General features: G+C 36.6%; 1 protein-coding gene across 19 annotated transcripts in view; it reads right to left on the bottom strand.

The window, feature by feature from the left end:
- Positions 1-485: 485 nt before the first annotated feature.
- Positions 486-25,862, bottom strand: part of Bili (FERM domain-containing protein 8 Bili) — a 30,234-nt gene continuing 4,857 nt past the window's right edge. For 8 of the 19 annotated variants that reach the window (XM_022058860.2, XM_022058857.2, XM_087348672.1 and 5 more), the window contains 10 exons: positions 24,911-25,215; positions 24,480-24,653; positions 23,124-23,289; positions 21,913-22,074; positions 20,014-20,199; positions 17,650-17,779; positions 16,062-16,220; positions 12,900-13,014; positions 12,702-12,821; positions 3,343-4,315 (listed from right to left, as the gene is read on the bottom strand). In XM_022058860.2, the coding sequence (XP_021914552.1) occupies positions 4,272-4,315; positions 12,702-12,821; positions 12,900-13,014; positions 16,062-16,220; positions 17,650-17,779; positions 20,014-20,199; positions 21,913-22,074; positions 23,124-23,289; positions 24,480-24,653; positions 24,911-25,215 (1,561 nt within the window). In that variant the 3' untranslated portion in view covers positions 3,343-4,271. Of the gene's footprint in view, positions 2,239-2,763; positions 4,316-5,679; positions 5,804-6,319; positions 6,369-8,437; positions 8,499-12,701; positions 12,822-12,899; positions 13,015-16,061; positions 16,221-17,649; positions 17,780-20,013; positions 20,200-21,912; positions 22,075-23,123; positions 23,290-24,479; positions 24,654-24,910; positions 25,216-25,862 lie in introns of those variants that run through there. The other 11 variants (XR_015535125.1, XR_015535126.1, XR_015535128.1 and 8 more) reach the window with 11 other exon arrangements.

Genomic DNA, 25,862 nt, shown 5'->3' with positions numbered 1-25,862 from the left:
GGTGACTTCTCAAGACTTGGGACAGGTGACTTCTGAAGACTTGGTACAGGTGACTTCTCAAGACTTGGGACAGGTGACTTCTCAAGACTTGGGTAAGTGAATTTCTCACTGTTCTTATGGCCTTGCTTCATAAATACCTGACGGTACAAATTGAAGTGAAATGTGAATTTTAAATGTTATGTAAGTTAAGCGAGGGAGGTCATATTGTCATGCAAACACTATTACTTGAGCTACGCATAATTTTTAAAAAATTGTCCACACTGTGGGAATGCATTATTGCAGTCCTTGAATTAAATATTACAAGAGATTGTTGCTAATAAATAGAGTATGCTAGTGTTGCATAACACACGTAGTTGTTTTGCTGTTTGATAGAATGTAGCATCCAGTGTTCTTTGCTATTTTGTATACTTCGTTTGTTTTGATCATGTTTGGAAAACATAAATCTCTTATTGCAGATTCAACTACTATTGTAAAGATGATCACACTGCATTGTCATAGGTTATTTATCCATGTATTTGATTAAATGTTTACAACAGGGGTCGTCAACCTGGTCCGTACCGCCCACTAGTGGGCGATTCAAGCTCTCATGGTGGGCGGTGGGGTTTTTTGTCCGTTGTTACAAATTTTGTTCTTTCTCCGTATATCGAATACATTGCTAACAACTTAGCGAGTTTGACTTTTTAAAATATGCTTTTGCAATTTACTTTTGAATTCCATCTCTAAAATTTGAATATAGATAATAATTCACCGGACACTTCTCGAAGTATACTCGTGGACGAGGGAGCAACGAATGAGCTCAGTGCGCATAACGAGGGCGGGGCTTACCACCGGCCATCACTCAGTCTTTGAGCTGTACCTCTTTCATGGTGGTGGGCAATATGTGCGGCACCGGTGGGCAGTAAGGAAATTTTACCACCAAAAGATACAAAAGTGGGCGGTAGGTATAAAAAGGTTGACGACCCCTGGTTTACAATATTATAAGAGATAAGTTTTAGTTATATTTATATTTTGTCATACACCAATTATTTATATGATGGAATGTTTGTGAGAAAGTTAATAAATGTAGGATTTGAGGTTTTCACAGCGGTGAGTGTGAAGATTGCTGTCTGGTAGATTTCCAGCAATGCAGCAGGCTGCTGGCCAGGCACAACATCAAGTCTGCTGGTCTTCCACCAAAGAAGATTTCCAACTTTCTTCGGGCAACCAGTCATCAGTGCACCATTTTTGTGGATGTCTGAGCCCCATATGCCTCCTATAGACACTGTAGATAAATTAATGGTGAACAATCCTCTTCTTCTTCTAACTTTCAAGTACTGTGCCTTTGGCCTGATTCAACTGCCAGTCATCTGGTAGCGCAGCAGAAGAGACATAGGTGACGAACATGGCCACAGTATTTGGTCACCAAGCACCTTCTTCATACTCGTAAGGACCTTTTACATGCCACAAATCTATTGAACAATCCTGTTGATTTAAAAAAATATGATCAACATGCTCTTGACATCCAAGCAATCCTGTGTGGCCTTCTTTGGGAATGGAGATAAAATGCTTTTCCACCGATAGGAATGCTGCTGCATCGTAGTCATAAATCCACGTCTCATCTCCTGTAATGACCTCTGAAAGGAGGGTCAAGTCATTCTGTTGCAAATTCATTGTTCTTTTAAATGTGCCATCCTAGTAAAACGCAGAAGTCATAACATCCAACATGGTCACATTTGAAGGGATGTAAAATCACACTGAAGCAAAGTAGACGAGCGAGATCGGTGCAGAACTGATTATAAAAGTGCAATATTATCACCTATTAGCAAAACTGAATACCATTGTTTCTCGTGCAACTCCAAAATGGGTCCAAATACTTTTGAATAGTACCTTGTATTGTAATTGTAATGTAATCAAGGTTTAAAACTCACATCGAGTGAACACTCATTACTGGAACTGGGGAGAGGCAGTGATAGGACAGAGAATACTTCATATCTCTCCGATTCTTCACCACAATTGAAGCAACAAACTGTGGACCGGTGTGAATCGGTCTGTGCCTCACCCGGCCTCTGGCTCGCACGTTCTCTGCAGGACTCAGTCTGTGCCCAACGCGGTGTCTGCCTGGCACGGGCTCTGTCGGACTGTCTCTGCCTCACCGTTTTTGCAGACGGCCCGTAGAGACTGCATCATACAGAGACCGGATCGTGCAGATACCGTGTGCTTCAGAGACAAGGTACGGCAGAGACCGGGTCCGGCTGGGGTCTGGTTGGGAGAATTTTGAAAGAATTAAAAAATGCTGGAAGTTGTACAAAACTTGCACAGAACTAAAAAAATTCAAAATTCAAAAATGTTTTCAAAAATTCCCATACCACATCCCCACCAGAACTGTTCTGTGCCACACTCGGTCGCGTCCTCACCCGGTCTCTGCCGTACTCTGTCTATGCCTCACTGTCTGTCGGATTCGGTCTCTGCCTCTACCGGTCTCTTCAGAGAATGCTTTGTGCAGAGACCGAATCAAGCAGAGACCGGGTGCGTCGTAGACAAGGTATGGCAGAGACCGGTTTTGGCAGAGGTAGGGTCGGGAGAAATTTGAAAAATAATATTTCAAACACTTAAAAATTTTCAAACAATAAAAAATTCTGGAAATTGTCCAAAAAGCGTACAAAACAAAAGAAATCTGAAAAATTCCAAATTAAAAAAGATGTAGTTTTGTGCGCTTTTTAAACAATTTGCAACATTTTTTTATTTTTCGAAAATTTTGAATTTTTTTAAAAATAATTTCCGTACCTGATCCATAACTTGTCTGCTACACTTGGTCTCTGCCGGGCTCAGTCTATGCCTCATACTTTCTCTGTCGGACTCGGCTTCTGCCTCAACCTGTCTCTTTAGAGACTGGATCGTGCAGATGTCGGGTGCGTCTGAGACAGGGTACGGCAGAGGCCGGTTCTGGGAGTGCTCGGGTTGGCAGAATATGGAAAAAAATTCAAAATTTTCGAAAAATCAAAAAGGCTGGAAATTGTCCAAAACTAACAGAATTTGAAATATTCCAAATTTAAAAAATCGAAAATTTGTGGTTCTGTAAGCTTTTTAGAGTATTTGCAGCATTTTTTGATTTTTTGAAAATTCTGAATTTTTTCACAATTTTCCCTACTCGATCCACAACAGAACCTGTCTCTGCTACACTCGGTCTCTGCCAGACTCGGTCTTTCCTCACCCGGTCTCTGCCTCAATCGGTCTCTTCAGAGATGGACTGTCATAGACTGGATCGTACAGAGACCAAATCCAGCAGAGACCGGTTTTGGCAATGGTCAGGTTGGGAATATTTTGAATAATCTCTGGAAAATATTACAAAAATGAGGACACCCATTACACATTACACAAGTTTTAAATATGTTATGCTCATAAACAAGTGTATTAGATTTGTGATAAACTATATAAGTAAATTGAATGAACAGAGTAAGGCAAGGGTCCTCTCTGTCCCAGACCTTATTTATTACATACATTGATGACACTCCTGGAAAATGGAAATCTTAGATTAAGAATAACTTATGGTTAAGCATAAACATTCCTCTTAATACACTGTTCACAGAGGATGAGTTAGTAATTGAAAATGAACAACAGTTACAGAAAGCATTACAATCTGAAAATATCCATACAAAACATCAAATGGCACTCAGGTGTAGGCTTCTAATTAGCAGTAAAATTGTTATTGACAACCAACCAACAGAAAAAGTAAAAACATTTTATCTGAAGAGATGAAGGCTATAACTTAGGAACAAGATGACTGTGTATAATAAATGCCACAGATTTAAATTTCTATGCAACACTATAAAAACATTTTAAATTAAAACCAAGGTAAGAAACAAAGATGAAGTTCTATAAAACATAGCAGTGCCAGTGGTGTCGTATGGCAGTATAGCACGGACAATTAAAAGGAATATATAACAAGGATTCTGGTGGCAGAAACTGAGTTCTTACAGTTGGTTAACGGATACAACACCTTAAATTTGTGTTAATTCTGGACACTAACCTTAAATATGTTCAGTTCTCAACATGTTTAACTGTCACTTGAATCAACTAACAAAATATTCAAGGAACTCAGAATTAAATACAATAAAACAACAATAAAGGACTGCCAATTTTTAAACTAGGGCTCATACTTATGGTGCACTGGAAAGAATGTATAACAATGTGGAATACATACTAGTTTCTGTGAATACCACCGGTGGTCATACTGCATGATTTCTGCAGTATTTGGTACTCTAGAACATCCTTATATATATCCAAATGTGTACTCAATAACTGAAGGACCAAGATCCCATCTGACCAATGCAGTGTCCTGAAAAAGAAATTTCAGATATGCTGAATCTACTTACATATGCAATGTTACAGATCTGAAATACAGAGCATTATAAAAAAATTTAAATGCTATACCATACAGGATGTTTTATCATTTGACACTTTAAAATTTGTATAACTACTTTGTTATTGAACACAGTTTTATTTAACTTTCACAGATCTTCGTGCACAATTGGTAAATTCATATGTTACTGTTGTCAACACTGAACCGAGTAACACGGTGGCATTGAATAAAAACCTTTCAGTCTTCTGGTGGTAGTTGTGTTGCTGTGGAGAAACACTATGTACCAAATTATTAAACTGTTTGAAGAAACAGGAAGTGTGTAATAAACATGCAAATGGGTTTAAATGTAGTGCATCCATTCATGGAAAAAGTTGTCTCTACAGCACAAGAGGCAATCATATGAAGTTCAAGGAAATGTGTGCATTGTTTAGTACAACAGATTAATGTCTTAACCAGCAATGTGTAGAAAATCTGTTGTAATGATATGACACTGTTTCTGTATAAAATACAGCTGAGTCACCCAGTGTCAGAAGATGGAATAGTGAGACATTACACACTTGTGACACGAGTAAGGAGCACAATCCAGGTGTCTTGAATGTCACATGGTTCTCCAATAAAGTACACTTCCACTTAGATGGCAACATTAACAAGCAAAATGTCTGATTTTTGATCTCAGGGAATCCAAAGCTTACTGCTGCCAACCCAATGCATCCTGAGAGTTACAGTATGGTGTACATTATCATGCATCAGAATATTTGGTCCTGTATTCACCGATGTTTACCTCAGTCTGCTGAGTGATTAATCTATCTCTTTCCTGACTTGATATGGCATTCAAATGAATTTGGTCTGGTGTCAAAAAGATCATGCCAGCCCTCAAACCAGTAATGCCCTACTTTGCTTTTTTCATGACATTTCTAAGGACAGAGTCCTGTTAAACCAGTATCCAACGCTATATGAGGAAAGATTCCACCAACCTCACCAGACTTACACCCTTGTGATTATTTTCTATGGGGGAATTTGAAGGATAGGGTGTTTCAGAAAAATCCACACATAATTCCATACGTAAAATGAAAACTGCCATACAATCAGAGATTGAAGCCATTTGTATAGAAACTCTAACCAAGGTTCTGAACAAATTTGTTCTTCGTTTGCATAAATTTTGTGATCTTTGGGCACATGACAGAAAATGTTTGAGTGTAACAAATTTCCCAAGTGTCTAGAACAATCTGTGAAAGGTCCATATAACCGTGTTCAGTAATAAAGAAGTTATACACACTTTAAAGTGTTAATAAGAAATAAAACATCCTGTAAGTTACACTTTACAATCCACAAAAACTAACCTGTTTGGCTGCAATTATATAGATATGTGCTTCCAATTACAATGTGCAAATGCATCTACAGAGTGGACAGTAAGCCACTTTTTCATGCACTAGTAGTTAGACACACAGTCTGCTAACGAATGATCTGCAAAAATAAAGAAAACACCAACAATAACTATTAGGAATGAGGATGACTGTTACCAGGATGAGGACAGGATTGATTCTACTTCAAAACTGTGCATACAAGCATACTAGGAATAGCCTATCTTTGTGTTATTTCAAGTGAGGTAAGCAAAAGTACCAGGCCTTGTCCTTTTGTAATTGCCAATCGTTGTAATGCTAGAGAAAGGTTAAATAAAACCATCAGAGTGTGCCATTCCGGTGTACTGTTTGATCTCATGCTGTCTATTAGCAGAACTGGCTGGGACATCAGATGTTTTAGACTTAGGAAAGGTTATGAATCATGGTTAATCAAATTCCCACCACCAAAAGAGGATCAGCATACGCTGATTTAGTTTTGGGATTAAACTGGTGAAGGTTTGTTCATTCTATGTTCAAGCAATCAATTTTTAAAAGAACTGGTACACCAAATTTACGAAGCTTGACAAACAACCCACAATATGCCAAGGCCTGAACTATTAAATGTGCTTAAGATGCTCACAGATATAGCTGCTGCTGAAGAACATTTCAGACATCATATGGTGTATAAACTGTTAAGAAAGAGAGTTGTCAATTTGAGTGAGGTATTTAATTACAACAAACTGATCAATTAAAAAAACAGGCAAATAAATTCTACGGTAATGGAATGCATGATAAGGAAGATTTTGCATTACTTATGAAATCATATGAGAACCCTCCAAGGATTTCTACTTTGTGTTAAGAATTACAATAAACTTGTACAGAACTCTGTCAGGTGATTTAAATACATGTCTTAGGGGATTAGATGCTATTATACTTTAAAGTATCTGTAAGATTTGAGGATTTCACAGCGATGAGTATGAAGATTTCTGTATTCTGGGTTGTTGCGCTGTGTAGTCTGGTTGATGTTAATCAACGTTTCAGAGGTCATACTGCCTCCATCATCAGGGCGACAGAGCAACAACACAGAAGACAGAAATCTTTTAAAGTATCTGTACAATCCAAAAACTGAATTCTTAATCTGTGATGACATAAATATAGACTATCTCAATGAAAACAGTCAAAATAACAAATAAACTCATTGCTAACAACATATGATTTGATACAAACTGTAAATTTTGCAACAAAAATTCAAAATGACTCCACTACAGCAAATGATGTTTATGGATAATGTAATCTAGTTCATCTTCTATTTCTCCCATAATGAATAGCCTTATCTGACAATGATGCCCATTATCTTATGATTATTAATATTGTTGCAGCAGGTAACTTAATGCCTTCGAAGCAGAGAACAAGTTTCAGCTTCCTCTAAAGGGTGAAACATGAGAAATTGTTTATAAAAACAATGATACTAACAAAGTAACTCATTTTTAGTATACTTTTCTAAATATCTCAGAAGCTAGCTTTCCAATTAAATATAAAAATATGGGGAAAATAAAGAATAACTAGCTTACACAAGGAATAAAAATATCTTGCAAATGTAAAAGGAGTCTGTATATTCATAGCAGGAACAGCAATGACCCAAACACAACAGCATTTCATATTACATACTGTAAAATCCTCAATAATGTTATCAAAGAGGCTACAAATTTTCAACAGTTTATCATCAAGTCTTACAAGTCCTCTAAATAAAAAAGTACTTAATTAAACAATCATTTTGCACTACTGATGAATTTGTAATGTTCACAAATAAGTCAAAACATTCATTAAGATTTTTTTGCCTTCATACAATATATGTGGGTAGTATAATTTATCTGCTGTATGTAATGGGTGGATGAATTTATAACATATCACTAATTATGTGAACCCTTTGTGTGTATGTGAAATTTTACAATAGTATGAATTGTACTTGTAATATGTATAATAGTATGTATTGTATTATGACTTACTTCACATGCTATTGTCATCTGACTAACTTGTGGATCCATGGAATGTAATAAAGATGGGTGGATATTATGTATGATGAATGTGACACAACTGTTATAAAATAAACAGTATGCAGGCACAAACAGCTACTGACACTAACATGCCTCCAAATCCATAAACAATACAATGCATAATACACTAGTTACAGTAGCAGCCTCATATAAAAAGTTAAAATAACATTCGAAAAGGAAGAAGGATCATAAAATTAAAATTTTGCAAAGAGTAAATCTTCACACACAGCCTCATGATAAGAGAGATCAGTGATGATGTAATTTTCCATGGTAGCCACAAATGCATGCAGCAATCAGGTGCATCACCAATTACATTTTCATTAAATGAATCCTTTTTCATGTTTCCCTAAAATTACAGAATGCCCCATGATGTGGGGAGGTCATCACAGGATGAAAATAAACAGTACTCATTCTCAATAATGAAGGAGTTACAGACATTTGAAGATGTTGGTAAAAACAAGCAGCAAAAGCAAGTTTACTGTGAACTGTTTTACAGATTTTGCTGAAGAAATAATTTATTACATCACCTTCTCTTTTCATATGTCACCATATGTAATACTTCAAAGGTGTTATAAATGATCACTTTGGTGGCCAGGCTTATGACCCTCCCTGGCCAATCCAGCAATCTTCAAGCTGCTGGTTGAAACACTGTCTCACACATCTTGCAAAGTGTGTTGGTGCACAACTGTACTGAAAGTACATACCTTGTGTGACTCGAGCAACACATCTCCCAGAGTTCTGGCAGGTGGTCTTCAAGTTAGGTATCTATATGTAGTTAAGCAGTGTTCAAACACAAATGGTCCAATAAGTCTATCAACAATAATCTCACAAAAGAAATTTATAGAAATTCAGAAGCAAAAATGAGTCTCCATTGTTTAATTTGGATTCTCCACAGTCCATAAGTGGGAATTTATGTTTTGTTATTCCATCCCTTGTGAACATTGTCTGATTGGGAGAAAGAGAGAAAGAGGAATAAGCTGATTATTTTTTAATGATCCAGCCACAGAATTCCATACATGCAGGGTAATCTTCTGGCTTGAACAATATGCCAATGAAACAGATAGCAACCATGATAGTTAAGAGTTTTCCACACACTCATCCAAAGAATGTGGCTGTGATGAAATGTTCTCCAAACACTGGTGGCTGGACTACTGTTGACAGTCTTGAGTATGACCACTTCCTTGTCAACAATTTTGGTACTGAACACTCAGTCACTGGTTAAAAAATAATCTTTTTGTTATAAATACCTGTGCATGCATGGAAACACCATTCAAGTGTTTGTCAATTCTGGAATCATCTCTGATATTCTTGGAAAAGTGTCACTGCATACCCATTACAGAATCCATAATCAAAATGGATATCTGCCTACTCTTTGTTAGAATATACATACATATTGAAAATATCAACAGCATGTTATATTAGTGTAGCTCCAGTATTAAGTAAAGCCTGCTCAGTACTGCTGCCAAACACGTGACAAACTGTCTGCACATTGTTAGCTTCTCACATTTATAAATACTTGCTTTAACAACTTTGAATGTCCATAACCCCTTTAATGTTAAAAGTAGCACAAATAATTATTTTTTATTTTCGATTTGTAGTGACCTCCCATTGAAGTACGCAAAAAATGGACTTCATGTCAATGAATTCTCTATACATACAAGAGAAAAGAAAGAATAAGCACCATGAAAACTGATTTCTGTGCACTTGATTTTTAAAAAACAGACCTACATTACTGAAAACTAATAGACCTACTCATTTTCTTTGCTGCTGTACAGGAAACAGCTTCACAAGTATTCAAATATGCATGACAAAGACCAGCATGTCTGGAGCTTCTAGTCTGACCAAAAACCTGGTACAATATTTTTGTGCCTTTCATGGGAAACATTTAACATAATGGCATGAATTCCAATGTTTTACGAGGTGCGATCGGAAAGTTTCAAGACTGTGTCAATAGAGGGCGAACCGGATGTAGTACGAGCTTCTGCAGCTAGGGGGTGCGGCCTACATTCATAGTGAATCAGTGTGCCAGCCGGCATCATCGAATTAGCATTTGTTTCTTAGTTACGGGCGTTTTGGTAGTGCATTACACCGACCCTCGTGCGATTTCGGAATGGCGTGTGCATCAAATTTTGCCAAAGACTCGCCAAAACGGCTACAGAAACCTATGAAATGCTAAGGCAAGCATTTGGGGAGTCCGCAATGGGTCGTGCACAAACTTTTGTGTGGCATTCACGTTTTAAAAATGGCCGAACCTCTGTCGATGATGACGAGCGTTCTGGACGACCATCTTCGAGCACAACGCCCGAAAATGTTACGAAGATTCGGCAGGCCATTCACGAAGATCGACGTCGTACCATCAACGACTTGTGCGACATTGTTGGGATAGGCTATGGGACCTGTCAGCTGATTCTAAAGGAAGAACTCCACATGCGACGCATCCTGTCTGAGGACCAGAAGCAGAATCGACTTCTCGTTTGTCAGGAGCTCAAAGATCTTGCAAGAACCGACCCCAACTTCCTTTCTAAGCTCCGTGTGACTTCTTCCTCTTTCCAAAGATGAAAATTCAGCTAAAGGGAAGGAGATTTGAGACGATAGAAGAGATTCAGGCAGAATCGCAGATGGTGCTTGACAGGCTGACAAAGAAAGATTTCCAGGGATGCTTCCAGGCTTGGCAGCGGCGCTGGGATCATTGTGTTCACTCCCAGGGGAACTATTTCGAGGGTGATGGATGAATTTAATACCTGAGATAAGTGTACGGGTTTTTATAGGCGCAGTCTTGAAACTTTCCGATCGCACCTCGTAAACGAGGAAAATTAAGTTTATGCTACCACACATCTTTCTAATATCATAAAATTTCGCAAACAAAGCATGGTTTGATGAAGAATGCTCTATCTTGGTAAGATGGAAGAAGGTTAGATTGCAATGGCTGCAGGCTGCAGGGAAAGATATCAGTGTAAGGCGAGAAACCAGCAGTACTTTGAGGAATAAGAAGAGGGAGTATCTAAAAGATCAGATAGGGGAGCTGGAAACTAACAGCAAAAATAAAAACATCAGAGAGTTGTATAGAGGCATAAGTAAATTTAAGAAGGGGTACAAACCTGGGACACATATGATCAAGGACGAGAATGGGGATCTGCTCGCAGACTCACATGGCATTGTAGATAGATGGAAGGATTACTCTAGTAAGTTACTAAATGTTCATGTAGCTGATCAATTGAAAGAGCCTGAAGTACATACAGAGGAGCCCTTCTTCCCAGAACCAAGCCTTAATAAAGTTTAAATTGTCATTGGGAAATTAAAATGCTATAAATCTCCAGGCACTGACTCAATTCCAGTGGAACTAATCCATGCAGATGATAGCTTACAGTCTCAATTTGGAACCAGGAAGTACTACCACAACAGTGGAAAGAATCAGGACAAAATTGAGTGCAGTAACTTCCGAGGCATCTCTCTTTTGTCGATGTCATACAAAATTTTATCGAATATTCTTCTGGCAAGGTTAATGTCCTTTATGAATGAAACTATTGGGGACGATCAATGTGGATTCTGCCATAACAGGTCAACTACTGATCAGATCTTTTGCATTTGACAAATATTAGAGAAAGAGGAATATAATGGCTCAGTTCACATTAGGAAGGCATATGACTCAGAAGAGAGGCACTGTATGGCATTTTGATTGAGTTTGGAATACCAAAAGAATTTGTTAGGTTAATTAAGATGTGTATGGACAGGGTATCTAGCAGAGATTGTATAGGTAACCTCCTGTCAGATCCCTTCCCAGTGCACAATGGCCTAAAACAGGGAGATGCTTTATCCTCCTTTTTAATTTTGCTCTAGAACATGTCATCAGGAACGTCAGAGGGAATCAGGAAGGGCTTGAATTGAATGGCGTGCACCAGGTACTTGCCTATGCTGTTGATGTCAATTTGCTGGGGGATGGTGTGGGTTCTGCTACCAGGGAGTGAGTTAGTTACATCTGTCTAATCAAATCACAACTTTCTATGAAAATTCTAAGAATCAAAAGAAGAAAAGGCTGTGATAGTATATCATATTACCTAATCTTGTAAATATTCTCAATTTTATGTACTAAGACAATTCAAACTGGGTAACTGCTTCTAATACAAACACAAATTTTCAATTATTTATAGCAATACATATAAAATAGGGAATATAGGGGTTACTGTCAAAGTCTTTGAAGTTCAAATAGAAGAAAATATCTGATTATGAGGAATGAGTCAAATAAAGTGTTTAACTAATAATGTGGTAGTTTTGTATTACTTTCCATTCTGTTCCAAATATAACTATTTTATTGCAAGAGAAACCACTACTATCACTCCTGTGTAAATTTAACATACTTCAGCTCTGGCCATATTGTGTATGAAGTACTTAGATGCCTCAACATTAGTCAAATAATACAAAAAACACTAATGAAATAAATTCTCATGTAACTGCTGCTAAAATTACAAGGGATACTATTATAACACTAAAATGTTACAAAGGAGAATCAATGTGCATACATAATGTACAATAGGTATGGAGTCAGATTGCACCCCATGATATATTTTTTATTCAGAGTTAGATTTCCAAATATTCATTATAGTTTATATGGATGCTTAAATACTATGTGATAAGCAATATAGATTGTCATTCTAAACCAAAATTTGTGTTAAGTTTCAGGTCTAGGGGTATCCAAAATAATGTTCATATTAAAAAAGATATATAAAACCACAAAAATTTGTATTTAAAAATTTGAGGCTCTCCAAACACAATCAGGTCTTACCAACAATGTTTTAAATGATGACCCATCCCCAAGCTCAGCATACAAAAGCAAAAGAGTACAAAAATATGGCAAACATTTGTTACTTCAGTTTCTTTAGACAAACATATTTATTTAACTTGCACAACTCTTATGATATCTGCACTACTTAAAAACATTAAGATAAATAAAAACAATAATGTATTACATACCATCATCATCAAAGGTAGCAAGTGTGAGTTTACTCAACTTATTACTTAGACAAGACTGTGGCAGCTCTCGGCGATTCACCATTGTCAGTGGCACTTGTGTATCTGCAGGTAAGGAAAGAGCTGTAATGTATTTTTTTAACTACTCTTCATTATACAGGTAAATAATAAAATAACATTTTCACTGAAGCAATTTCTTACCATCACTATCTGTTGATGTGTCATATACGGGTCGGTCTGTTTCATCAATGTAGACAACTGTTTTCTGTTTCAATTCTTCTACAAATGCTGATATCAGAGTATCCATCATCACAGCCTGAAGTAGAACATACAGTAAACTCTCAATTATCTGGGCTAGTAAAGGGGGGGAGAAACATGAATAATTTAAAAACATGGATAATCCAAAATATTTTGTTTGGTGCATTTACAGATCTCCTGAAATAACATTTTTTATACAACTGACATTTATTTTGAGAAACAGTTTGTAATGAACATTTCTTTTTGTGATATCTTTATAACTCCTCATGGCAATATGAATTTCAATCTCATTTTCCCTGCCCTCTTTTTCTCCATACTTTTTTTGCAGCAGCTTTAAAAATGTCTTTCTGTCTATCATGTGGTAGAAACCCAGTTCACACACATCACTTTGTAGCAATTCTTTAACATTAACTTCATCAATATTTTCAAAATTTCTCATAGTACACACACATCAAGAATTTTGTACTTGCTGATTTAATTTACAAAATCCTGCAAATAATCATCTTTTAGATCTGAAAGAAGTTTCTTCCATGATCAAACCAGCATTCTTAGATTCACAGATTACCATGCCTGAGATACAATGTATGTAGCATCCAACAATGTTAGTTTCCTCGTAAACCCTCCCAAAACAAACCCCACACCATGAAGCAAGCACAGAAAGATGTCTAAATCTTAGAACACAAACAACTGCTTTTAGGGGGAAAAAGTTGTGCACAGATATTCTGCACATCAACAATCAGTAGTTTCCTGTAACAATATATTAATTATATTCATTTAAATTTGGAATGATTTCCCATTTTATGTAGAGGCCTTGCTATAAAGAGATCCAAGCAACCAGCATGTCTTCAAGAGACTTCAGAATGGGTGCAAAAATGAAAAGTTTATTCAGTATGGAAAGGATATCAGATATAGAATTATAAATGTCAAAAAGAACAGTTCACCAGTGACAGTAACTACAGAATTAAGAGAATATAGGTTATATTTAAATTACAATAAACTTGTGAAGTGCATGTTATAATGCAGTCTGGAGTCTTGTACAGGGTCCAGCAGGGGAACTTGATGGTTTTTGAAATGTTAATACAAAGTTGTAGTTTGATAAAAAACAAAAATTTATTTTTTTACTCAAAGAGAAATAGGTGCCATTTATGATCCGATAAAAACCAAATTTAGAAAGTTAATTGTTGGATTTAAAAATGACGTCCTCCAAATGATGACTATTTCTGCGAACACATTCTTGCAGTCTGTTAGTGAAGTTCTGCATTGCACGCTGAACCATATCTCGTGGAATCGCCTGAACTTCCTGACGAATTGCATCTTTTAATTCCTGGGTAGTGTGTGGTTTGTTTATGTAAACCTTTCCTTTGAGGTAACCCCATAGAAAATAATCACACGGCGAAAGGTCAGGTGAATGAGGCGGCCACGGTATGTCTCCGCGGTGAGAAATGAGGTGCTAGGGAAACATTTGTCTTAGAACCTCCATCGAAGCCCTTGACGTATGGGCAGTCGCCCCATCTTGTTGGAACAAAATTCGTCTGGGGTTAATGCGAAGTTCTGGCAAGAGGAAGTCACGCAACATGGCAATGTAACGTTCAGAATTAACAGTTACCACATGTCCATTTTCTTCAAAAAAATTCAGACCAATTATGCCAAAATTGGCCACCCCAGACCACACGGTAACACGTTCAGAATGAAGGGGACGTTCATGAAGTTGTCTTGGATTCTGTTGCGACCAATATCGAAAATTCTGTTTATTAACACAACCAGATAGGTGAAAATACGCTTCGTCACTCATAAGAACAACCAGGTCGTCATCTAACATTTCGAGCATGGCTTCAGCGAAAGTTTGACGTTTTTCCCAATCAGTTGGCTTTAACTGCTGGACAACCATCATTTTGTAAGGATGAAAGTTCAGATCGAAATGCAGAATTCTCCTCACACTTCGATCCGAAATGCGCAGAGCAGCAGCATGTCTCAACGCCGAACGACGAGGGCTTCTCCCTATCGCCTGTCTAATGGCCTCGATGTTTTCCGGTGTGCGGACTGTCCTTACTCCTCTGGGGCGGTTTCCTTTTCAATGAAGAACTGGTGGCTCTAAAGTTTTCTACCCACAATAATATGGTGTTTCGAGTAGGAACTCTCCCATGTCGCCCGACATTAAAATGCAATCTAAACGCTCATTGCGTTTTAACAACTGAATCACCACTTTTAAAAAAATTCTCTATGACAAACGCACGGTGAGCTGCATTCCATTGCTCCATGGCTACTGAAATGGCATAATGTGTCGAGTAAGATCCCACCTTCCGTGTGAAGCCTGACTCCATCTGCCTGCAGTTTTAACCAATCCAAAAACATCAGATTCCTCTGCCAGACCCTGTATTTACTCATGTTCTCTCTGGAAGCTTGTAGATTATAATACATAAAACTCACCATGCCTGTTGCTTTGCTAGCCTCTTACTAAAAAGTGAAACGCAAGATTGAGGGTATATGAAAAGAGAGCGTTGAGGAGAATATGTGAACCTATAAGGTAGGCCGCACACCGGCATGCATCAAGGCATGTAACAGTCAAGACACGATGTCCACAACATGACGCAAAGAAAGGAGCACAGTTGAAACAAATGAGATTATGAAAACCGCCGCACACCGGTCTGAGTCATGATGCTGACGTCAGCTTCATGCTGCAGACACGTGCAGCGAGACTCGGCATGTTCCTTTTCTGTGCGTCAGGACTAAGACATCAGTACTCAAGTAACAGCACCCGCGTACGTTATCGACATGAGTGCAGAGTAAACAAATATTAAGATAGTGCAGACGGTTGAGAAACTCTCTGAGGAAGTTCCTTATAGGATTCTGGGGACTTTCGATAATAAGACTGGAATTTCACGGGATCGTTTAACAAGTCGCGCGCTAAAACGTACGCACCATGTTGAGCACACGACTCATTAAAGTCATGAATCCACTTCCTTTCCCTTCTTTTACGTAATTTACGTTCAATATAAAATCATGTTATACAAAACTCATGTAAGTCAAAGTTGCATATGTTGGGACAACTATATTAACATATGCTATGTCTAATCCTCAGCAACTGACAATTTTCAGAGACAGTACCTGTTTGGAAAACACCTGGAGAATTTTTGACACTCTTGTACCATTCTCAAGCACCATAAACTGCAGGAAGAGGCATGGCAAGCAATCTGGATTATTTTCTTGAGATGGTTTTGCAAAATCCCATGATAATTCTTCATATTTCAACCCCAGTAACAGTGTCTAAAATGCACACAAGAACATCATATTTCACATTCACACCTTACTGTATGTAAGAACAGACATCTAGGAAAACTAAGAGATGCTTAACAAATATGACAGCAAAAGATTTCTGTCTTCTGGGTTGTTGCTCTGTGTAGACTGGTCGATGTTAACCAACGTTTCAGAGGTCACACTGCCTCCGTCATCAGGCCCTGATGGCGGAGGCAGTATGATCTCTGAAACGTTGGTTAACATCGACCAGTCTACACAGCGCAACAACCCAGAAGACAGAAATCTTCATACTCACCGCTGTGAAAACCTCAAATCTTACAAATATGACAGCAGTTTGAAGTTCTGAACTTCTCTCAACTAAAACAACCAAAATATTAAATATAATCAAAAATTCATGCTCTTGTTCAACACTGGAAGAAAACTGCTAGGACTACATCCAATTAATGTAACTTTCACATATGTCTCTTATAAACTGTATAAAATAAAAAATTTAAATCACAATTTTGAGACTGATCCTTGTAATTTTAAGTCACGGTTTTGGCATATACTAGCTTTAAAACCCAGTGGAATAAATGGGATCTTTGAGAAAGTCTTGTATAAAATGGGTCTTCAAAGTCTTGCAGTAAACTCATCGCCTACAAATCATAGCAATTTCTGCACAATCCAGTCTACATAAAAAACTGATAATTCTGCTTTCCTTCAACATTTACGGGGCATAGTGGCAAGCATTCTTAAATTTTTGGATAAGAATTAAAATCACTTCTCCACATATGTCTATTCAAATCTCAAAGACATGAACAGTACGCTATGTTACCTACCTCATTATTAAATGCACATGGATTTAAACCTGGGTTCTTTAACCCTTAAAATGACAGCTCATTTTAATAAAATTTATAAATTTGGTTCCTATCATTCAAGAAAACACAACAAATCACTGTTACAAGTATCAGGTGGTACACATAGTTGTGATTGACCCATAAAAGATTGAAGAAAAACTGAATGGAATCATATTCATGAGATTACAAAACAACCATTTCAATAACCATAAGTATAGTATCATTTTCACTGGAACTAACTCTAGGAATAAATATCCATATACTGTGTTGTCATTATTACAAAGACTCATACAATGGAAATTTTACAAGTAATATTAATGGGAAGTAACAAGAACAAAGTATAAGATAATGATACTGTCCTTAACCCTTTGAAGCTGACTATCATTTTAATAGTATTTGAAAATTCAGTTCCTACCTCAAAGAAAACACTTCACCATCATAAAGAATGACTGGTTGATGCTGTTTAAATAAATGCTGTTTACTCTGAGAATCATAAAAACCCCATAAATACATCCCGTGGGAAAAATGCACAGTTAATGATCATTAAAGAAGTTGATACATATCACTACCACTGGGCCTTATAAAACTGAGAACTGACTTACACACTGAATAGCATCAATAACATATATTCCTTGGGCATTTATTGCTATCAACACTGGTACATCCTGATGCGTGATAAGGGAAGTGAGACCACGTACTGGTTGTTCCACTTGTCCTTGGAAGAATGCTCCCCTTGAATTGAAAATAAATAAAATAACATATTAGAGGTGAATGAGCAATTCTAGCATCTCACACAATTATGCATCTGCTACAATACTTGAGACAACAAAAAATACAAATAATGAGTATTATTTACAAATATATTAACAGCTCATAAATATACATTAAGAAACTGATGTGTAACATGTCAATGCATGTAACTACAGCAGCTACGGCCACTGTTAAAACCTACAAAACATTAACGTTCTTTAGTTAAAGGTAAAACAAATAATTTGAAGTTAGTAATCTTCAACATATACCTTAAGTTTGGAGCTGAGTTTTCAAATTTAATAAAATATTAAACAGACTATCACATTCATCCTCTCAGACTTCTCAGCTGTGCTTGGGAATGAACTCATGTATGGCAAAATATGATGAATATTTGTTTCAAAATTGTATAAGAAAAAACTCCATGTCAATATTGTCCTAATATTTTTTCTTATTATTTGAAAGGGCAAAAGACCTGACTTTCAAAACTGGATACAGATAGGAGGTATTATTCTTGAAATAATATACGTCACAAATTAAATCTGATAAAGATCATCATGGGTTGAATTATAAAGTAAATACAAAATGATGCTACCCTCTTCCTCTTTTTATAATTCCCTCCAGCACTTCTACAACGTGGAATAAATTAACTCTTTGGTAGTGCAATACACAAGTTAAACATTTTTAACATGAAGGTACACCACTGGATATGATGCTGAGTCAAGTTCTATCTACATCCTGAAAATGCAGTTGTCTAAGCTCCATTTAAATGTTATTCCTGACTACCTTATTAGTCTTTCAAACAATAATTTTCTAAGAGGCTTCCCCAACCAAAACTGTTTATGATTTCTGATTCCCACACTGCACTTACATATCATAACTACCTGATTTTACTACTGTAACACTATAAGGTGACATTCATAAATCATTAAATTCCTCACTAACTTCAATCCTCTCAATTCCAAGTATTTTTCAGAGTGGAATGTCATAAAAAAATTGAGGCTTTCAAAATTACTGCAAACAGTAACACAAGTTACATACATAAGAAGTCAATAGTTGTCACAGAATGAGCTGGGTAGCTCAGTCAGTATAGTAACTAACTATGGGTTTGGTCCCCAACAGAGGCAGAGGATTTTCTTCTAGTTTCTGCATCCAGACCAGTTCTGAGGTTCACCCAGCATCCTGTCCAATGGGTACCAGGGTTCATTTCCTAGGGGGTAAAGCACAGATGGGACGTGATACTGACCACTCACTCCTATCTAGTGCCAAGGCTGAGACTGAGTAAGCGCTGTACCACCTCTCCGTATAGACGTAATTACATCAAATTCTCCGGAACCGTGGTTCCACTGACAACTTTTTAATTCAGTTCTATACTCATGAAAATTGTTGCCATGTTAAACAAACAAGGGTATAGGCATTTATATGCATGGTTAAGATAAACTTACATCTACAAATATGATCTCCTGTTTTCACAGCAGCAAGTATGATGGACGTCTTCTGGTTTGTAGTGCCATGTAGTCTTGTAGAATCTACTAGATTACATGGAGCTACAAACCAGAAGGGAGCCATCTTCATACCTACGAATTTCATAAAAACTTATCAGCGTTTACTACAGTTACAAGACCTATCTTTTAGTTCTGAGATATGAAGTGCACCCTCACTATCATTCTAGACTTCAGGTTTGTTTACTCAGACTGGCAGCTTCTTGGTACAGTCTACATAATCTAATCTACAGTCTACAATCTGGCTACAATGACTGAATAATCCGATCCCCTACAAAGCAAATGCTGAACAGATAATAACTGACATTTCCCAAAGTATTTATCCATAGCTATTGCTATTTCCTGTGCTCCATATTGCACATACCTACAAAGTTCTATTATATCTTGTTTTATACTTGTCTACTTGTATATCAATTTTTCATATAACTGTACGCGTATTTCATAATAATCATTACAGAAAGTAACATCTGTCAGTGCAACAAGCAGAAATTCTATTGTAAGCAAATTGGTGAGTGTTATGTTTCAAACCCCATTAGCTGATGTATCAATATTCTTATATTCACTTGTCTTCTGTACACTGATGAAGGTAATTTTTATTGCCAAATGAATACAAGAGTTTGCTTTCTACTATAAAAATAAGAGTGCATGAATGACACACTAAATGGTAAGAATTATGACCCTATGCCTATGAAAAATGACTCCAGTAACTCAATTCACCCATAGTATGGCAGAGACCAGCAGAACTCCAGATACTTGCGAACAAGTTTTCTGACTGGTGTGCTGGTGGGTATCCTCTTAAACTGCTCAAGGAGTCGTACTTCAGGTGAATTTTTCCCACTGATTCGAAGCCATGACCATGTGCTGCGACTCATATGTACTGGTAGAAATTTACACTGCTGTTCCCTGAGAAATTCACCAGAAAACTAAGTGTGTGTTCTATGCTATTTTGCAAATATATACGCAGAACAAGAAACTAAAAAAGTTTTATGTGATCGGGAGCATCGTGCCAGAAGGGTGTATCAATATATTTTCATAATCAGATACATATTGTCTAATATAAAATAGTATGATGTATGTCAAGCCAGAAGGGTATAATGCTGATGCCACTTTACACAGAGATACAAATAATTATATTTGGGTGTAATTTAGACATAAGAATTCAGCTGTTAATATACTCATCTGGCATGATGCCTCACCATGTGAGAAAATCACACAACAATCTGGAAGGCTACTATGTTTATAGAGTAGGGCAATAACTAGTTCAACAGGAAATAGAGTATTATTAAAACAAATATAAACTTTGGTTTCATCATATTATAGAAGAAATGTACTACATTACTGCTCAATGTGGGAAAATAGAAGCTCACAATAACACCATACAGGTGGTAGCAATGGAAATGAAACCACACAAAGCAATACACACTATCCTTAATGTTGGATGCACCAAGTCAACATGGCAACCAAGAGTTAAGTTGCCTTTCCATAGTTATTACTCATAAGATAAACAAGAACAGTGAACAGCATCCTACATTAAAGACATGTGAAACTATCTGTATTTAGTCACATTTCCAAAAACATGTCTTAACACAGTAGCACGTACCCCCGGGGGTACGCGAAGACATCTTAGGTGGTATGTGAAATTTAGAAAAAATATTATTTTATGATAAGCACTGAATAATCAGGGCCAGATTTAATACATTATTTTGAATGTAATTTATTTAATTTATTTCAGATGTAGATTATATACTATGTATAACTTGAATTATACACCAACAACTTTGGGGGTACAAAGTTGAAGAGAAATTATATCTGGGGGTACGCGAACAAAAAAGGTTGAATACCATTGTCTTAACATTTATGATTAAAAATTGTCAAGTTCACCCTCAAAATAATATATTTTTTTCAAATCATCCTGACTTCACTTAGCTATGACACTTTAATTAAGCTCAGCTATTTACAATGTAAGTTTTACATAATTTGTTCCACATAGGAAAACTCTGGAACAGTACCATGAAAAAATTTCAAACGTCAGAGTGATTATCCCACTCACACTATCTTGAGTAATAGATTCTAGTCGACCCTTCTTTCCGTTAATATGGTACAGTTTTCTTCTGCAAATTCAATGACTCAGACAATGTGAAAAGGTCACATACTGACCACATATACATTACAGGCATTACTGTAGTTAAAAAGTAAGTATGAAAACTGAACAAGACAATTTTTGAGAACAATTTGGGAAGTAAATTATGCCAAATTAGAAATGTGCAGAATGGTGATGCATACCATAATGCAAAAGCAACACTTATGTTTATGGAAAATTAAAAGTATAAAATTTTGCAACATATATACAGTGTGAACTACACATGATGGCAATCTACAATTTTCTTCTTCCTCCTACAATATTTTCACTTTATGTGTGTCATTTGACAATCAGGCTTCTGTCAGTCTGTCTGTCTTTAAGCCTATCTAGCTTTCCTACCTCCTATCTACGTCTTCCCACAGCCCTTCCTCAGTTTCTTAGCATGCTCTTCCTTCTTTCTGTGGGACAGTTTTCCTAGGCTGCTGTCCTACTCACATGCAAATACCCTAAATATTCATATATACAGGTAACCATACCTAAAGAACTGTGTAGTATGAACCTGTGGATTGTATGGACCCAATTCAATACGAGCTTGAATGCCACCCAACATGATATAATGCGATACTTCACATGGGTATCGGCCTTCCAGAATATTGTATCTTGCTTCTTCATAAAGCAGGTCCAGCAACTTCTGATCCCTGTAATATCAAAGAACAGGAACAATGTATACTTTTAATCTCTTATGATCTTCCATGTCTTCAAACACTATATTTATAAATGCAGAAGTTATGCTTTTTATTAAGAAGTTTTAGTGTAAAAATGGATGTGTCCTACAAATAGGTCAGTCCTTTCTTCTTCACAAAACACCAAAAATATGATATATAATCCTTTCAGCATACCTGTCACACCAGTCAGTTCATAAAATCACATTATGCAAACAAAAAAAGCTTCAAAAATTGAGGAACAGATGTAAACATTATAATGACAATTTGAAGTAATAGGAATAAGTCTTTCAAGGCAGGTTTCTTCTGAAAACACAGAACTTCATATCTGAATGCACCATTTCACAATTCTTTATGGCCAAACAATAAATTGTATTATTTTGTCTTAATGTGTAGTTATAATAAAAATAAAAACATTATGAAGGATGATATGACATCTGAAAAGCAAATACAATGCATAAATATATAATGGAAGATTTATATAAATTGGTTTAGTCTATGAAGATATGAATAAAATCTCTAAAATGTATCCTATCTAAATTAATTATATTACAATACTTTGTCACAATGAAGACTTATTCTCCAAAAAATGAAATACATTAAACTGATGCTCCTTGACTCTCATAAATTTGGAAAAACTACAAGCACACTTGCAAACACTCACACTCTCTCTCTCTCTCTAGGTCGTATATACCTGTTTGCAACCTTTATTTGTTCAAGCATTAATTTTTGTCCACTTTAAGAAACATCAGTCAAGTTTAACAAATTTTTATTAAAATTTATAATGGTGAATTTTACTACACTTTATTGATTGAATATAATTTTAGTCCATACTGGGGAATTCAGAATTTTACTAAGGTTGTAACTTTAATGGTATTATTATAAAAACACATCCATTTCATAATCCTTCTCTAATCCAACACTATTAAATAAAATAGAACTACATACTGTATAATCACAATCACACATTTTGTAGGAATACTCAGCTATATATAAAGTAAAAAAATATGTTAGAACATACTAACTTTATCTTTTCTTCTTCTCTCTTTGAGAAAAAAATATTTCGTTGAAAAGAGAGGACTGGCTCATCCCTCTCTATATGAGACTCTGATCCAGTGCTGTACTGGAAAACTAATGTTCGCCATTTGTGACAAATTTCATATGGTTTATGGTGGGGCTTTAGCTGCAGTTCTGAAATAACAGTATACAAATCAAATAAATCCTTCAAAATCAAAGTGCACATTTCATTACAAGTAGAGGAGGAATAAGAGGAAGGAAAGTAAGGAAGAGGAAGGAGCAGTAAAGAAAAAGGAAAGATCAGAGAGAGAGACAGGTGGGGAAAGAAATCATGAAACTAGATGCATGAACTTAAAAAGACTGAAGACTTCTATTAACTTACATTCATACAATCTGAACACAAATGAAAACATAAAATCTTAATTACAGTATACTTCTTGGAAAGATATAACATAAAAAACTTAGACTGGGAAGAAAAATTTCTTATGGTAAAGTGGTTCAGAAATGACTTGTTCATGACAGGGTTCAATGATACATTTTTGTCTCAGTGTCAAACTTCAAGTTCTAATACTATAGATATACTTACATTACTATTTCTTTTAAACTGCCATCATGGCTTAAGGAATGGATTACTGAGTGATATCATTGAAGGCCAGGTTGAAGGAAAGCGAGGACTGGGAAGAAGACTGATACAGCTAACCAACGATCTTAAACAAGGAAAGAAGATGAAGTTTCAGGATTTAAAACGAGAAGCTGAGAATAGGGAAAACTGGCAAACTCTTTTTGGGCAGAATAATGGACCTGTCATCAGACAGAACACTAAATAATAATAATAACATGGCTTAAAGGGTAAAAGTAAAGTAAAGTTTGTCCCACTATATGCCATGTAGGCGTTTGGGGTGAGTGGAGGTATAGCTCCTCTCTTCCTTGACCTCGGCATTAGATGGGGGTGAGTGGTCAGCGTCACGCCCCGGCCGGCTTTACCCCCGGGAAAGGACCCCCGGTATCCATTGTAGAGGAGGCTGGGTGGGCCCCAGAGCCGGTCTGGATGCAGAGGCTAGAGGAAAAATTCTCTGCCCCCGTCGGGGAACGAACCCCGGTCGTCCAGCCCGTAGCTAGTCACTATACTGACTGAGCTATCACGGCCCATGGCTTAAAGGGTAGAGGAAATTAAATGAAATGAAATGTAACTCTGGAATGAACTGACATTTGCATTTCCAGACTTTTGGACATTAAAGGTCAGGATTCAATAGAAATTTGTACAGTATGAAAAATTAGACATATTAAGTAACCATTGAAGGAAAGAACACTGAACAGGTTATCAGACGTCTTGTATTGTGTGGTTGGGGTTATAAAAGTTTTACCCAGTAGGCTAGAGCACATCCAAAGCGTAAAGATGCTGGCTGCAATCCTTGGCAGACCCAATTCCTCTTCCTGCAGAATAGACTGTGTTAGTTCTTGCACTGTGATGTTCACTCCATCCTCCAAATCCATATGCAACACCACTTGTGACATTAGGTAAACACATATCTTCAGTGCTGAAATAACAATATCTGAGGTGTAAAAAAAATATCAAGACTAACTTCATTTCCCAGATAAACCCCAATGCACAGGAACATGTCCTGACATGTTACTAAATGTCCAGATGTATTCATAGATCAATGTAATAGGACAGCACAAACAACACTAAGATATTTTTAGATGGATCAAAAAGACAGAGATCCCAAAAGTTCAAATTATAGTGTATAGGACCTCTGTATTCAACTAGATAGAATTTATTTAAATATACACTTACACTTGGATGTCAATATCTGAGTTGACTGCTGACCATCAGTCTGCAACTCAGCTGAATCATTATCTTTAGACTGCTGTGTGGTGTTTGACAAACCGGATGTGTGAGAGTGTAATGATCTATTCCAGTCCCTGTCCCCATTATGTCCTATAGTTCCATATCCCACAGCATTTCCAAGATGAGACTTGTTCCTTTCAAACCGTTGAGACACAGTGTACAGGGGACCCACCTCATCAAACTGAGGCTCGGAGTTGATGTTGTAGTCCCCGCGTATGTATTCCTCATGAGTACGATCACGCAGATAATCACTGAAATTATTATGCATTAAAATAAAGCTAAAACAAATGGACAAAATGGAACTGTACCATAAAGCACAGATCGCAAATCTATGATCTGCTAACTGGAATTACAGCACCACAAAGTTAGAACAGCTCCAATTCTGAACAAAACAATGTGCAGCATTATAACAAAATCCAAGTACCAAAAGAAGTCTTGTCAGAGAAACTGACTTGCCTCCCTTGTTAAGATTTAAAATATTGATAAGAGAACAGATTCATGGAATGATAACAGCATTATTTGCTTACATACAAACTTAGCTGTACTGCAGAAACTAAAAAATAAAACAAACAGTATAATATTATTTGCTGTTTTTGAAGTACAATGGAATTATCACTTAAGTGTTCCTTGATTTATGGTTTCCCATTATCAATCAAAGCATTTCTCAATTTACAGCTTTCATCAGTCTACTCTTCAAATCTACTGACTCCAAGAACATTAAATAGGAATTTTAATGTATAATTTATTATACATGTGACCTTCCTAACCTCATACACGCAACCAAACCATTTATTTTAAAATAAATTAGTGGCAAATCATGGTACAGAAGTCAGGTCATGCACAAATACATTACTAATCCCCCCCCCCAAAAATCGCACCACAATGCCAAGGTACTTTA

The sequence above is a fragment of the Zootermopsis nevadensis genome, unplaced genomic scaffold (genome assembly GCF_977971745.1).
Source record: "Zootermopsis nevadensis isolate Lab colony 2312 unplaced genomic scaffold, Znev_1.0 Znev_ptg000013l, whole genome shotgun sequence".
Lineage (NCBI taxonomy): Eukaryota > Metazoa > Arthropoda > Insecta > Blattodea > Termopsidae > Zootermopsis > Zootermopsis nevadensis.
The sequence above is the reverse complement of the archived record's forward strand: the minus strand, read 5'-3'. Positions and strand labels throughout refer to the sequence as shown.